Below are 15,025 nucleotides of genomic sequence, written 5' to 3'. Positions count from 1 at the left end.
CCTCAGAAGATGAGGCTATGGAGATTATTGTAAACTGTTAATATTTCACTATAGAAGTGATAATGATAGCACTGCATCTTTATTAACCCCATCCTTGCATTTTTGCTGTAAAGGATTAATATAAATTAGCTGGTTCACAGACCCAATTAGCACTAATCTTGGACGACCTAATGTTGCTTTAGGCAAATTAGTAGTGAACCTGAACTACCATATCTGGCCTTGTGAAAGCAGCTATATTTAAAAACATCCAGTACAGGCAGATCAGAGGTTCCAACACAGGTTTATTATGGTCATCTCTTGTGTGCAAACTGTTCTCCAATGATCAGAGCCTTTCTAAGCTATATGAAATGCAAACAAATAGGATCAAGTAAAATGAGGATATACCCAATAGCATTACCCGAACGGAACAAATTTATGTTAACAATTTGCGTAACATTTACATGTAGTATGCACAGTACATACACTGCTCCCCCTTTAGAAGGCAGCCCTTTACACTGTGGAACAGGTTATAAGGCGGTATGGTCATGGCTCCATAATGCCATTACACTAACACTTGTGTTCTCGTTATAAGGTGGAACACAACAGACTACAGCGTTGTAAGGCGGGGGGCACTGTATAACACATATTTAAGTTCAAACTCAGCTTTTAGAAAATAAATCTCACATTCACAATTTGAAAGATGTTTATTGGGCAGGCCCATAAATAACATGAAGTGTGTCAGTGATTACATAGCATATGTTGGGAATTGTAGCTCTTCATCCTGAAGTCTTCACTAATAACCTAAAGATATGTAGTTCAAAACAAAAGCCCAAGCACTTGTCTGTGGACTTGGTAACAGCAATTGGAAAGGAAATGGCTGGTGCTATTTCAATTAAAGTCAAGGCAAATATCCACATTGATTTTTGTTTCAAAGATGCCCTTGATTTATAGAGATGACAGTACTTACCATTTTATATTATGTCACCACAGACAAAATGAGTTTCTCTTTAAATGGGCTGCTTCAAATATTTAAGTGCTACACCAGGACTGCATCATTAAGTTTTTTGAAAGATGGGTTATCAAATGTGCAGAGCCCATGAGATCAAAGATAAAGTACAGCCAGTTAAGAAGCTGCAGAAGTGATACACACCCTGGGCTCCCGAGTGGCGCATCCAGTAAAGGAGCTCCACGCGGAGTGCAGGATAGGCCCTATAGCCTGGAGATCGCAGGTTCGAATCCAGGCTATGTCACAGCCGACCGTGACCGGGAGTTCCTAGGGGGCGGCGCACAATTGGCTGAGCGCTGCCAGGGTAGGTAGGGCTTAGGTCGGCAGGGGAATTCACGGCTCACCGCGCATCAACGACCCCTGTGGCTAATAGGGCGCCTGTGGTTCTGCAGTGGAGCCGTCAGATCTGTGTTGTCCTCTGGCCCTATAGGTCTGGTGGCATTGCTGTGGATCTGGAGTGCGAAAAATGACAGCTTGGCAGGAGCACGTTTCGGAGGACGCGTGTTTCAGCCGCCGTTTCCCGAGTCGGCGGGGGGGGGGTTGCGAGCGGTGAGCCGAGGATGCAGATAATAAATTGGGCATACTAAAAATTGGGGAGAAACCCGGGGTAAAAATTTGGCAACGACTAAATAAAAAAAAGAAGTGATACACACCCTGGAACATTGTATTCTAGCAAGGCGGCCAATTAACACACAGCATAACAAAAATATACTTGCACACCCAGTGCATTTGACTGGCAGTTAAATTCAGTTATATTTACTAATGTGATATTGTGGTCATCTTTGTATTTTGTATTCTTCACCACATCCTGGTGACTTTTGAAAACTCAGATGTCTGTCTAACCACCTGCTTTATCCTCCTCCAACACTCTCAAGGCTGGGTATTTTGTATTTTTACCCCTCAAAAAACACTGCTTCAGCTCAAGACAATTAGGGTACACTCCTGCAACATAACCCTAGAATATATCTGGGAATTAAAATGTGAATAAGTGAGTCTTTAGTCACTATGATCCACAAACCAAAATATGCCTGCTTAACCAAGAGATACTGCTGAACATCCAGTTGTCACTTTATGGCCATACAGAACCAAACTGCAATTGCATAATACCTATCCACCCCACATAAGCTGCTTGTGAAATGTAGGAATTAACAGTTGGGAATCAATATACTTTTCCTAATCCTAACCCTGGGCTGTTCAAATGGAGACTTCATCAGCAACAAAGCCAACCCTGTAACCAGCACTCCAAATAAGGTTTTGGGTCATTTGAGTAACTTACTCTGCAATTTAAAACAATGGTCAAAAAATATTTTGGTTGAGTATAATGCAAGATTACCTTACAGTCACAAATACTTCCAAAAAATACAATACATACTTCAATGATTATTCACAGGGTATGCATTAACTACAGCCCAACATTTGAACTGTAATGTTGCTTTGAACTACTGTACCGATACTGCACCAATTCAATTAAAGAAACAATAAATGTGGTATTCCTTATTGATCAATTGATAAATTCTGCCGATAAAGAATCTAAAATCGCGTAATTCACCAGTCACAAACAAGCATTGCAATCGAGTGGATTCAATAGCCGCCCCCCCCCCCCAAATTGAAAACCCACTTACCCATCACGTGTTTCTGGCAATTCCCAGGGAGGCAATAATTAACTGTCCTGGCATTTGTATGGTCCATTCTCTAGCTACCACTTGCAGTATATTAACAATTGACCACTGAGACGGTACACCAACCACTGAGACGGGGACCAAGAAAGTACAAGCTTGAGAACATGCGCACTCAAGCTGTGCAGCAAAATCACTATTTGTATTACTTAGATTCAATTTAAATCTCTTGCGCAATTCATATTTTTCTATGCGTAAAACACCCAGTATGCAGCTCACCTGTAGCACTGCCTGTAACAGAGGATAACATTCCACAATACTTCAAATTTTGATTAGATTCAGGGGATGCAGATGTGCTAGGTGGAAATTCAATACTGCCTGTAGCAACACTGAAATCCTACAAAAAAATAAATAATTTTATTTAAATGCTTAAAATAAGTTATTTATTCTGAGACAGCGATAGGGTATAATCTGGGGCATTTATTTAGCATTTCAGTATAGTTCTTAAAAGAAACAAAGACATGAAAATCCTAGAGACTAGATTTGTGGTGTGCAAATCTTATTATAAAAGGAGCTTTTCCATACCATCCTAGAAACCCATCAATAGTTCAAATGAATTTTACGTGAACTCCAGAAGCAAATAACCTTGTTTTAACATTATGAAAAGAATTATTGCAGTTTTAAACTCGTAGGAAGCTACCAGTTATTTAGAACTAAAACATGGGGGTCCACATTTTACCCACTAACAAACATTCACAAAGCATTATACAAATGGACCCAAGCTTTAAGTATTGGTTTATGCAACTTTATTGAGGAAAATAAATCAATAACTAGCAGAGCTATTAGTTGATCATTCAACCATTGACAGCTTTGCATCATTTATTCAGTGCTACGTAAAACGGTGTTGTGGAAGATAGATTAACTAATAGCTCCCGACTTCTAAAAAGAAAGAAAAACCAGAAAAAAAAGAAAAAAAAATTACAAAAATGTAATGACCCTACCTGGGGATTTTTGAGAATTCCCACCCCCTACTCTCCCACCCCTGCCCACCCTCTCCCACCTGATTTCCATTTGCTGCAGAACAAACTGGTCATTCCTTTATTAACATGCATAAAATACAGCATTTATTTTCTGTACCGCTGACGCGTACACTCTGCTGTGATTATCCATCCACAATGTCAGTTATGAGCATAAAATAATTGATCAACCTCAATTCTAACGTTATCGGAAAACCTTACAAGGCAGATGCTATCCCAGCATCAAAGTGATCCTTAACAAAGATGGTTGATAACGCAAGATCATCCTTTTTTGCATCAACATCTTCAGCATTTGTTAGAGCAATGAGATATGTTTAGTCTCATAACCAAGGGCTGTGAAGGTATTGGCCATGTAGACACATGCTCCATTAAGAGTTCTGAACTTTGGGCGATTGATGAAAACTACTTCTGAAATTCATAAAGCTGGTCTTGTCCAAGCTGGAGGAACTTTCTTCTTACAAGAGCATGTGCACAAATGGGGGTAAAAAAGATATGGTCTGATAAGGGGAGCAGCCAAAAAAAAAAAAAAAAAAAACCAGTAATTTAAAGTTTATTCCAGCTATAATGCAGACTGTTCCAACTTCCACAAGGTAGCATCACATCGCATACTTCTGAGTCCATTCCCGGGCTATTCTGTTGTACCTGTGCAATAGAAAAAAATCAGTTGTGTAAATAAAAACGGTGGTGCAAGTAGCTGAACAGTAGTGGTGCATGTTATCAGTGTGCGCAAATCTGTAAGCACAAACAAATATTTTTTATAAATCTTTTCAAAAGTGTCTTAAACGGACATCAAATCTTGTGAAAGAGATCTCTCCCCCAGCATACTTTAAGCAAGGCTTAAATTCTGACCCTATATTTATTAATTAAATTACTCTTTTAGCAGACGCTTTTATCTAAAGTGATTTAGAGACTAGGAGGTGAACTATGCATCACAACTGCTGCTGCAGAGTCACTTACAATAGGACCTTGGTTTTACATCTCATCCTATGATCTATTTACCAAATCAAGCATTCTGTTGTTCCATCTCAGTAGCTTTAGTTAAAATAAATCAGCAAGATACATTAATATTGGCTTCATAACCCCTTCCAAGGATGATAAACCACATTAGGCATCAGGATCCTGAAAACATCTACATCCACAGCATGAGGAATAGAATCTCAAATGCTTGTGCATAGTTTTATTGGAACCACTGAAGTAAGTTCACAAGATTTCCTTTAGTGGCTAGAAGTCATTAACTCAGCCAATAAGATTCTTAGAATGCCTAGACCTTTAAACAGTTGGAAAAGCAGTTTCAGGTTCAGCGTTTCCGTTAACAAGTAAATACCCGTCAGACGGTTTCAAAAGCGAGCTGACGGGCAGAGACTGAAGCCGCCCATCAGTCTGACTAGCAGCAAAAGGTCTGGGTCAGGTAGCTGGAAACATTCACTTACTAACGAGATCGAATGAGCGTGCCTCTAGACTATGCCCTTTAAAGATACAGGCAATCGAATAAGAATGATTTGGCAGTTCCTGCCTTAGCGCATGCTTGTTAACAAAGCAAGTCACAGACAGGCTGAATCAATCCATGTTCCACCTACAGGGACTATTTATTTATTTCGTTTTCATCTGATTCTGATTGACTGTCACGTGTAGTCACTGAAATGAAAGCATAAAGTGTAGGTATGTACGTTTGCACACCCTCCTATCTCTTTAGTACAAAAAGCTTTAATTCACACTGATATTATACCTGTAGTTTAATTATGCCAAGCACTATGGTATAAAATATTTGAAATTATAAAGTGAAATGAATGTTCAAAAAGAATATTGACAACTTTAACACAATTTAATGGTCTGTGTCAGATATGTTTAAGTTAGTTAAACAAAATGTAATAGATCTATTTGGATTTTGTTTGTTGAAATCTAAAATTTATTTTGACCACACTATTAAGAGTAAGCAACATCTGTAAGTAAAGACCCGTCCACTATATACGTGTCATTGCTATTCATCCTGCAAGACAGCAAGCTCATGATCTTATGGACACCACTAATTGCAGATGCACATTAAATTAGGAAGACAAAATAGAAGTCTAAGTGTTGGACAATTTGTTGGCTAAACACCACACTTTTTTGCATGTCCAAGCAGTTAATTCTTTGCAGCCTAAAGTGTTGAAATTCCTGTTAGTTCACAGCACTAGTGTCTCCAACATGCAGCACTACAGTGCAAGCCCATGTTGCTTTTCACTCCACTTCAAGATGCTGGTAACCTTACCCTAAAGCATTGCATACTTTTCTGTCCACTCTCTTGCTAGTCTATTATACCTAGTAAAGCAAATAGTGTTACCCATAACATTGTTTTTAATCAGAATTATTGTAGAATGCAGACCAGTATTGATCCATCAAATTATATCCCCTTTACACAATTATAATATCACATTTTAGGTACAGGTAAAACAATTTGTAGGGGCATGTGGTAGAACTTCTCCTTTTGGTCTGAGTGAACAAACTCTATAGCTTTGACTATAAAATTGCTTGAGGTGTAAAAATGTCAGTCAAAAAAAGAAACAGATACACTTACTTTTCCCTATCTGTTTTGTAGATGCGTGCAATCTCTGGCACTAGTGGATCATCTGGGTTAGGATCACATAACAGCGAACAAATGGACAAAAGAACTGTAATACAAGGCAACGAATAAGCTGCAGTTACAATAATTAGGCAAGAGAACATATTAACAATGAATACATGCCTTCAAAAATGCGCTAGTCTTGTTCACATTAAAATATTTTAGGAATGGTTTTCCTGACAACCAATCATGGTCTATGTAACTAGCATTTGTAATTTTTGCAGCAACAGTTGAATTATGAACAGAGAACAATACAGTAGTCACATGAACAGAACTAGATTCATACCTCCCACCAGCATGACATTCCATTTTATCCAACGGCTTTAATATCATCCAAGATCTAAATTTGCACCCTTGCATTTTTTTTCCCCTAAACTTCCATAGAAGTTTGCAAATTCAGTCTATGGGGTATATCCACCATTGCAATTGAGGTAATCAGTGATTCAAGCGCTACTAAGTATACAGCAAACATTTTGGAACTCATATTAAGACAATCAAGGTTTCCCATGCAGCAACATAAATTACATAAAGCTTTAAAATAGGGCTTCTCAAACCCAGTCCTGGGGACCCCGTGTCTGCTGGTTTTCATTCCAACCAAGCTCTCAATTACTTACTGTATAACCTTAATTGAACAGATAATTTGCTTAATTAGACCTTTTTACTTGTTTACAGGTCTTAAACAGTTGAAAATTTTAAGTTAGCTACAACATTTTATAAGTAACTTGAACTGCAACTGCTTAAGAGCTGAAAACAAGTAAAAAGGTCTAATTAAAGGAACTTCAGTTCAATTAGTGAAGTAATTGAGAGCTTGGTTGGAATGAAAACCAGCAGACACAGGGGGTCCCCAGGACCGAGTTTTAGAATCCCTGCTTTAACCCTTAGCGGTCCATTTATTCAGTGCATCAGGTCCAATTTATTTTCACATGCAAAGTTTATTTTAGATGCGCTGTTTAAAAAGTATTTTTTTTCACAGTAAAACAGGTTTAAAAAGGCACTGCATATCAACAGCACACTCAGTACTGCATCTCCAGCCCCGCCCCATCCCTTGTTTGCTGTATTTTTCACATACCTCTTCATAGTCGTGCATGCTGATAAATCATCTCCTGATCACTCGTTTTATCACCAAACTCCTCAATAATGCGATCCAAGTAATTATTTTATTACTGTAACATCTCAAAAAGCTCTGCAAATGCCGTGAATTTCTTTGAGCGCTGGGTGCGAAAGTAGCTATCTTGTTTGTTTATGGCCGTGTTATCTCTGTGGTGCCGGGGCTAAGTGTATTGCTCACATCCACCCCTTTTCTTTTTTTCGGCTTCTCTCAACTCCTATCGGTCTCACTCGGCCATTGAATGGTTTTCTCGGCTTTTTCCGGAGAAAAAATGATAGAGACCTGTACCTTACGTCTTTTTGATGATGTCGGACAGAGTCCGACATCGGACCGGAAAGGGAAAATTGTAATGTCAGACCTGGTCCGACATAGGACCGCAAAGGGTTAAAACAATAATTTCACATTACCTTTAGAAATAGTTAATGCAGGAGACCACTGTGATCTTAGAATATCGAGGCAGATGCTGCCATTACTGTTAATATTTGGGTGATAAATTCTTGTTGTAAATGCAACCTAAAAAAAAAAAAAAAAAGCATGATTATTAACACAGTAGACCAGTATGTTACACCCCCACCAAGACGTTTATACAAAATTAGACCCTATTGTACTTTATAATGAAAAAGTTGTCCGCCAAGCATACATAAGTAGTATGACATACATAGTGTGTGAAAAGACTCACAGTAGTCCTACACCCAGTTTGGGGTTTCAGAGCTCTTATTTAGGAGAGTTACTGAAATGACCAGGTATCAGAAATTAAGCAGTCACGCACTTGCTACATCTGTTTATTTACAAAAGGACAAGCTATTCTAATTGAAAAACTTAGAAGTGCAAGTGACAGAACAGAAGTATGTAAATAAAACAAGACAGGCACCTGTACTCCTAAATTTATTTGAATAGTATTTTCCTAATTTTAAACTATTCATATATTTACTTCACATTCGAAACACACCGATCCTAACAAATCACACATTCAACTTGTGCCAATACTTGCCTTAGGAGGTTTGAAAGGGTAGTCTGTGGGAAAATGAATTGTCAAGAAGAATACACCACCCTGATATGGACTATCATTCTGTGAAAGAGAGCAGGAATGTCTGCATCAAAAATATGTTTGCCCCCTGGGTTTCAAATTTAGCACAATTCAATATACCATTAGTTATATGCCAATGGCCAGAAAATTTTAAAAATGAGTAAAAAAAAAAATCTAAAGAAAACGAGGGTACTTACAGGTCCCATGATTGTGGCTTGCCAGTGAAACACTGAAAGAAAATGCAAGTGTTATTTTAAAACTTCACACAATGCTTATACCTTTATACAAGCCGATACATTCATGCAACTTACTGTCATCTCCAACTGGACCCGCAGAACACTGTGCTGGTGGATCCCGTGCCAAGTCATTCAGCTCCTGTAAAAAAGTAGAAGTTGAGTGAATACCTTGTGTTGAAATGTACTTCAGTGTGATACACAAGTCAGTAAAGACAGAATGCTCCGTTTCCCAGGTAATTTCAGTAACTACTGAACAGGTTGTTGAATATTTTCTACAAAATCCCCCCTCCCCCCAAAGTCTGGACACCATGCATACGCATGTATTTACACAAATATGTCCTACAGTGCAAAGTATCCTCTAAAATTACTTGAAAATGAGATAAAACAGTACTCAGAGAGGAATTTATTTTATAAAATTAGGAGTCTGCCAAATAGTCAGACTAATTTACATTGACATTACTGCACATACATCATACATTGAACTTGTACTTCAATGTATATTTTACGTACAATAACTGCAACAAATGGGATTTTATTGAATGCATAATACTGGTACCAGTAACAAAAGGTTTATCTGCTGTGATGGCCTGAATAAAGACTAGTCCATATAAAACACGCACTCCTGATCACAATCAGCAGATTTGTCTTGGCATGTGATTGTCAATATAATAAATCACAAATATTATATGATATTGCAGGATGTCTTGGTTGCAGCAAGCTAAACCTTGTGATTCAGTTTTGTAACAGTACAAAACCTGACCTATATTCATCTTCTCATATTCCACATTTAATACTCTAGAACAGGTTTTTTTTGTTGTTGACTGACCTCTTCCCCAGGGTCCACGGATCCCAGTTTAAGAACCAGTGGTCTAGAAAACTATAATATATAATTATTTCAGGCTTTGAAAATGTTACTGTGGTAGGTTTTGCATAAAGTAACACTGAAGCTAAAGCTCAGTCTACATAAAGTAATGGTGTTATTACATTGCTGCGGAGCGACAGGTTTTGAAAACCTGGCTTCTTTTCAATTTGGTGTCTTGTGTCTAGCTGATAGGGATATCTAACCCTAGAAAGTAAAGTACTACAGTAACGGTATACACTAGGGGTGGGAATTTAAGATATTTGGAGTATACCAAGAATAAAAGTTTAAAATACCCAAATACTCCAATTACTCATAACAGTAACAGGTCCTTAGAACATATTAGCACCCACCACACATAGGGATGCATACATAAATACATCAACAGTAACAGTGCAGAAACATCTAAAGCCCCTTTCACACTGACACTCCTACCCGGGTCCCGACCAGGGTTCTGGCTGCGATAGTGTGAAATCACATACCTGGGTCATACCCGGGTTGACCCGGGCTCCAGCGACCCACCTCAGGATGTTGGTGGACACGCTTTGACCCAGGATGACAAGCGAGACAAAATGTATGACGGCCATTCGTACAGCGACGAAATAACAAAACAGCCATGCCTGCGTGAAGGTTCCGCTTCTGCAAGGAACGTTTCCGTTTAACCATATTTTTGTTGCTTGAGACACACCACAAGCTCTGTTCAACAGTTGGGCCGACGGTTCAATCCAGAGAAGCTTGGATGTGTCTGTAACAAGCTGCTTCCGGGCATTTATACGCGCATTGTGTACTTGCGTCTGTCACACAGGTCAACCCTGCTTTATCAAAAGCAGTGTGAAATCAGCTAGCCAACAAGCATGACACCGGGTACTAAACCGGGTAGGTTCCGACCCGTGTAGAGCATGCCAGTGTGAAAGAGGCTTAAGGCATCTAAATGTATTTGAAGTAAAAAATGATTTAAAACTACAAGAAATAAGAAAACACAGCAGAGGGGTTTTAACTATAAAACACAGAACTTTATAAAAAGGACCTTCAAAACATTCCACTGCATTTAACACCCCTGGACTCGTATAAAACACACAACACTACTACTTCCTAACAAAAGCACAACAAAATGTTTGCTCAATAACATCTATGCTATAACATATAACAAAAACAAGACTGTAACTGTACTTGCTGATTCCATAATAATAATCAATAAAGAAAGTCTGATCCCAGAATCAAGCCGATACCAGTAGGAGACCGATAACAGCAGAACTCAAAACAACAAAAACTTAACATTGCCCAGGTAGTTTACAGCCCTGCCATACGCAGGAGGTCAGGTGAAAAGGGTGCATCTCAGTATAGTGTACAGTCCAATTCGATCCAAGACATCAAAGATGAACCTGGATAGCCTCAGTTCAAATGTGTGGCTTCCTTTGCCTTTTAGCTCATAAAGATGAGTTATCTGCATTTAAAAGTAATTTTACATTAAATAATGTGTGCACTGCAAAGTTACAAAAAAAAATAAAACGGCTTTGCATGCACCCAATTTGTGTTGTGTTTCTTTTTTGCTGGAGCAATTTTATTTAGTTTTGTAATCCAACATTGAGCGTATCAGATTCAATACTATATTTTACTAACCTATGTTACAAAGTAATGACCAGAAACCATATAAAATGCGGTGATCAAAATTTGGAAATATTTGTTTTATATTCCTGAACTGAATTTTGATAGACCCTATAACACTGTGAAGAGGCAACCTTGCTGCCAACTCCCGTTAATTAGAAAACTCTAGTCAACTTTTCATTTAAATGGCTTCATGATGAACCAAACAAGTCAAAAAAAAGTCTTAAGCTAAGCACACAAGCAAATGTTTAACGGATGTGTCCTAGTTTCCAGAAACACATTCCCAGGAATAGCCTAAACATAGCTTCTTTGTGAAACAAGACTTTGCCATTAACCAATCAGGCAAGATTTTGGAAGAATGTGAAAGATGGCAAGTACTACATGTTTGATAGTTAGAAAGACAATTATAAGTATAACATTAAAAGTGGCTGCATTGCAATTTCTTTTTTTCTGACTTTTCCCCCTCAATATAATTAAAAACAAGTTGCATGTCTGCTGGGCTTCAAACATTAGTAAACACAGATCCAAACAAAATCTACTTATGTACTCAATTGCCATCACAAAAAGTATCTCCAAATTATATATCCAAAACTACAAGCACAATATGTATAGTTCAAATATGGTAGTTTGCTGAAAGTAATCTGAAGGTTTTCAATAGTGAACACTTGCCTAAATAGCTAGATCTTTGGACTTTCAGTAAAAGGCATAAAGTGTATACCATATCTTCCAAGAAAAGCATACGTTACAAAAAGTGTTTGTTTTCAGTAAGTTTTAAATGTAATCTTGGCGTTGGAAAGAAAGAAACTAGCAAAAAAAGTCTACCTTTATCTTGACAGTTTAAAATTCAGTTCTGTAAAGAACTGTTCAATAAGCAAGTCTGGAAGCAACAAGTCCAATACAAGCAAGCATTGAATCAAATAAGTGATGCTTATATAAAGGGTGATTAAATAATTCTGCTCAACACTCCTCTAGCAAGTTTTAATGCAAAAAAAGGTATCAGTAGAGGTGACAAGTGATGGATTGTAAATATACAAATATCCAACCTATGGTCTATACGGAAAAGAGGGTCCCAATTGTCCACCCTGCATATCAATATAGTGTGCGAATAGCAGACACTAAAGCCCCTTTCACACTAGCACTTATAACCAGGTCCGGACCTGGGTTCTGGCTACCCGGGTTACAATCCTGCGTAGTGCCAAACCACGTACCTGGGTCGTACCCAGGTTAACCCGGGTCCCAGCGACCCACCTCAGGACCCAGGTTGTGTGAGACAAAATGCATGACGGTCGACGAAATAACTAACAGCCACACCTGTGTGAAGGTTTCACTTCTGCAAGGAACATCTGTTTATTCTGTTTAGCCATATATTTGTTGCTCAAGAGACACCATGAGCCAGATTGCATCAGGGATGAAGAAACATTTGCTCTGATCAACAACTGGGCAGATGGTTCAATCCAGAGAAGCTTGGATGGAAGTGTCTGCAACAAGCTGCTAACGGCACATATTGTTTACTTGCGTCTGTCACCCAGGTCAACTCTGTTTATCAAAAGAGGTGTGAAATCGCGTAGCCGACCCGCATGACACCGGGTCCGGACTCAGGTAGGTTCCCAGCGGGTAGAACATGCCAGTGTGAAAGGGGCTTAATACGGACGTGGAATTGGTTATGCATACTGTTGAATAATTCCTACATTACACATGCTATACAAATCTATAATATCCAAAATGTGTTTAATGACCCTCAAGACTGACAAAGAGAACAATGGGACAGCCCCAATTGCAAAGTCAAGATGAAGATTACATTTACCGCAATAGTCCATAAAGACAGTTGCAATTACCTGACTCCCCTTACCAACTAGATTAAAAAAGGTAAACTTTGCTGCCAATATTTAATTCTCATATGCAGTAGTGCTTAGCAACAACCCTAAAAGCAAAGAAAGGAAATTCTGCTCGATTTTGACAGCTTCCTTGTATTAACTTGGGATCTTTTTTTTAAATCTACATAACATAATTCGTTAGGGCAACAAGGGTTCGAGACATAGGAATGCTGTAACTTTAAAATTACACGCACATAGTTACATGTTTACCTATCTTTAATCCTACAAAAACTAGACCTGTATTGTCTTTCAATAAACTGACAACTGGTTCACCCTGACAAAGTCATTTTCATATTGCAAATCACAATCTTTTCTATACAACCCATCCTACGATATATATTGTCCAGCACACACCAGGTGGGTTCAAAATGATTTTAGGCGTACGCGTCATCTCCCTCAAACGTTTCCCAAATTATCTGTTCAAAATGCTCCACCCACCATGGTTGAGAAACATATTACAGGCATCCACACATTCATGTCGACACATAATGGTTAAATGTAAAAAAAAATAATAATAATCCCGTTTACACAAATGTCGTAAAAAGTGTTTCTAAAATTCCAAAAGTTACAATACATTAAAACGGTAACCACATAAGAGATTTATATATAAAAGTTATTACACGACTACTAGGCCCGAATACGCTACACAGTCCACCCCTGCCGCCATCTTACAATGAGAAGTGAAAAAACACAGAAATAAACAGGTCATGTTGAAATAAAAGCACTGAAGTGTGTTTTACAAAACATTTAGGCTTCTTTTCATCGAGTATTAGCTACCGGAAGACACTATTACATGAAATAAAGCGCTTAATAATGAAACACATAATATCATATCCAGCCATTAATTAAAAATGTAGTAATACTATAGAAAAAAGGTCATACACTAGTAGAATAACTAAAAAAAACCATACGTAAAAGGTTGACGCAGGCACAAGTGTGATGTACGTTACTGACAATGATTGTTCCAGTTTTAAAGAGGTGTCAAAACTTATTATTGATTAAAAACAGGAGATTACAGAACATTAGATATAGACCAAATCCCAGGCGGACATCGTCTTCCCTGAATTGTCACACACCGCCATTATGGAGAGCAAAGCCTGTATATATAGATAATATAATACCCAGGAACAGAAAATACTTAAACCACTGAACTGCGCACACCAGCATCTACACTACAGCAGTACGCAGGCCTTTTGTATTTCCAAAACGCCGGTACTACAAGTCATCCAAGTATTAACTGCATACATTACATATAAATGTTATCCTGAATTATTGCTGCCACCAGTTTAATGTTTCACAGTTAATATTCTTTTACCTTGTGAATTCGTTTCAGCGCCATTCTTTTTCTTTGTGGTTATCAAGGGGGGGTAGGGGAGGGGGATAATCTGTTCCGAGTTGAAATTCGCCAGTAACAAAAAAAAAAAAAATCGTCACGCTCTCCCCCAGAGTCACACAGTAAACAGTGATAACACAACCAGTACAAACGACTGGAGGGTGGCTTTCTCTGTGACTGGTTTTGATATCTCTTAAAACGCTGGCTATAGCCGGTTACACCGTCCCTCCTTCTGTCCCTCTCCCTTGCTCTTGTCTTCTCCGCAGTTACTCAACAAGATGTCCGCTTCTGCCGGAACTACACACACCCAACCGGTCGACCTCTGTCGTATCACTCCGCCCCCACCGCACCACAACGATGGAACCAATTCCCTTGTCGGGATGTTCTTTAGAGTCGTGGTAGAAGGTGCTGTGTTCCAGTCCGAGTGTGCAGAACATGTACACATACTATTACCAGAGAGTAATCGGCAGGATACAGCTGGATACTTTGACGAGCGACGTTCAGACCTTTTACTATCAGTGGGGTTCACGCGAGACCACCAAAAGCCGCAATAGTGTTATACTCACAGAGTGCGCTGTTGCGTTAACAAGGGCTATGATGGAATGACGCAACTAAATATCTCCATATTTTACATCAAAAGGTACAGCATTTGGAAGGTTATTATATATATAATATAGCCTATAAAGCCATGGCTTTAACCCTGCACACCAGCATAAAAGTGCAGGTGGCTATTTCTGGACTTTGCT

At 38.7% G+C, this 15,025-nt stretch overlaps 1 protein-coding gene across 2 annotated transcripts; it reads right to left on the bottom strand.

The window, feature by feature from the left end:
* Nucleotides 1–3,390: 3,390 nt before the first annotated feature.
* On the bottom strand, nucleotides 3,391–14,733 carry LOC117421316 (ubiquitin-conjugating enzyme E2 D2). Of its 2 annotated transcripts, XM_034035548.3 has the most exons (8): nucleotides 14,262–14,733; nucleotides 8,684–8,747; nucleotides 8,570–8,601; nucleotides 8,337–8,414; nucleotides 7,753–7,858; nucleotides 6,193–6,286; nucleotides 5,887–5,936; nucleotides 3,391–4,280 (listed from the first exon to the last, which is right to left on the bottom strand). In XM_034035548.3, the coding sequence occupies exons 1-7, from the start codon at nucleotides 14,283–14,285 to the stop codon at nucleotides 5,888–5,890; spliced, it is 447 nt and encodes a 148-aa protein (XP_033891439.1). In that variant the 5' UTR covers nucleotides 14,286–14,733; the 3' UTR covers nucleotides 3,391–4,280; nucleotide 5,887. The 2 variants fall into 2 exon arrangements, with proteins under 2 accessions (XP_033891439.1, XP_033891440.1); XM_034035549.3 differs by lacking the exon at nucleotides 5,887–5,936 and having other exon boundaries at nucleotides 14,262–14,721.
* Between the last annotated feature and the right edge of the window lie 292 nt (nucleotides 14,734–15,025).

This window comes from Acipenser ruthenus, chromosome 1, assembly GCF_902713425.1.
Source record: "Acipenser ruthenus chromosome 1, fAciRut3.2 maternal haplotype, whole genome shotgun sequence".
In the NCBI taxonomy this organism is placed as follows: domain Eukaryota; kingdom Metazoa; phylum Chordata; class Actinopteri; order Acipenseriformes; family Acipenseridae; genus Acipenser; species Acipenser ruthenus.
This window is presented reverse-complemented; position numbering and strand designations above follow the sequence as displayed.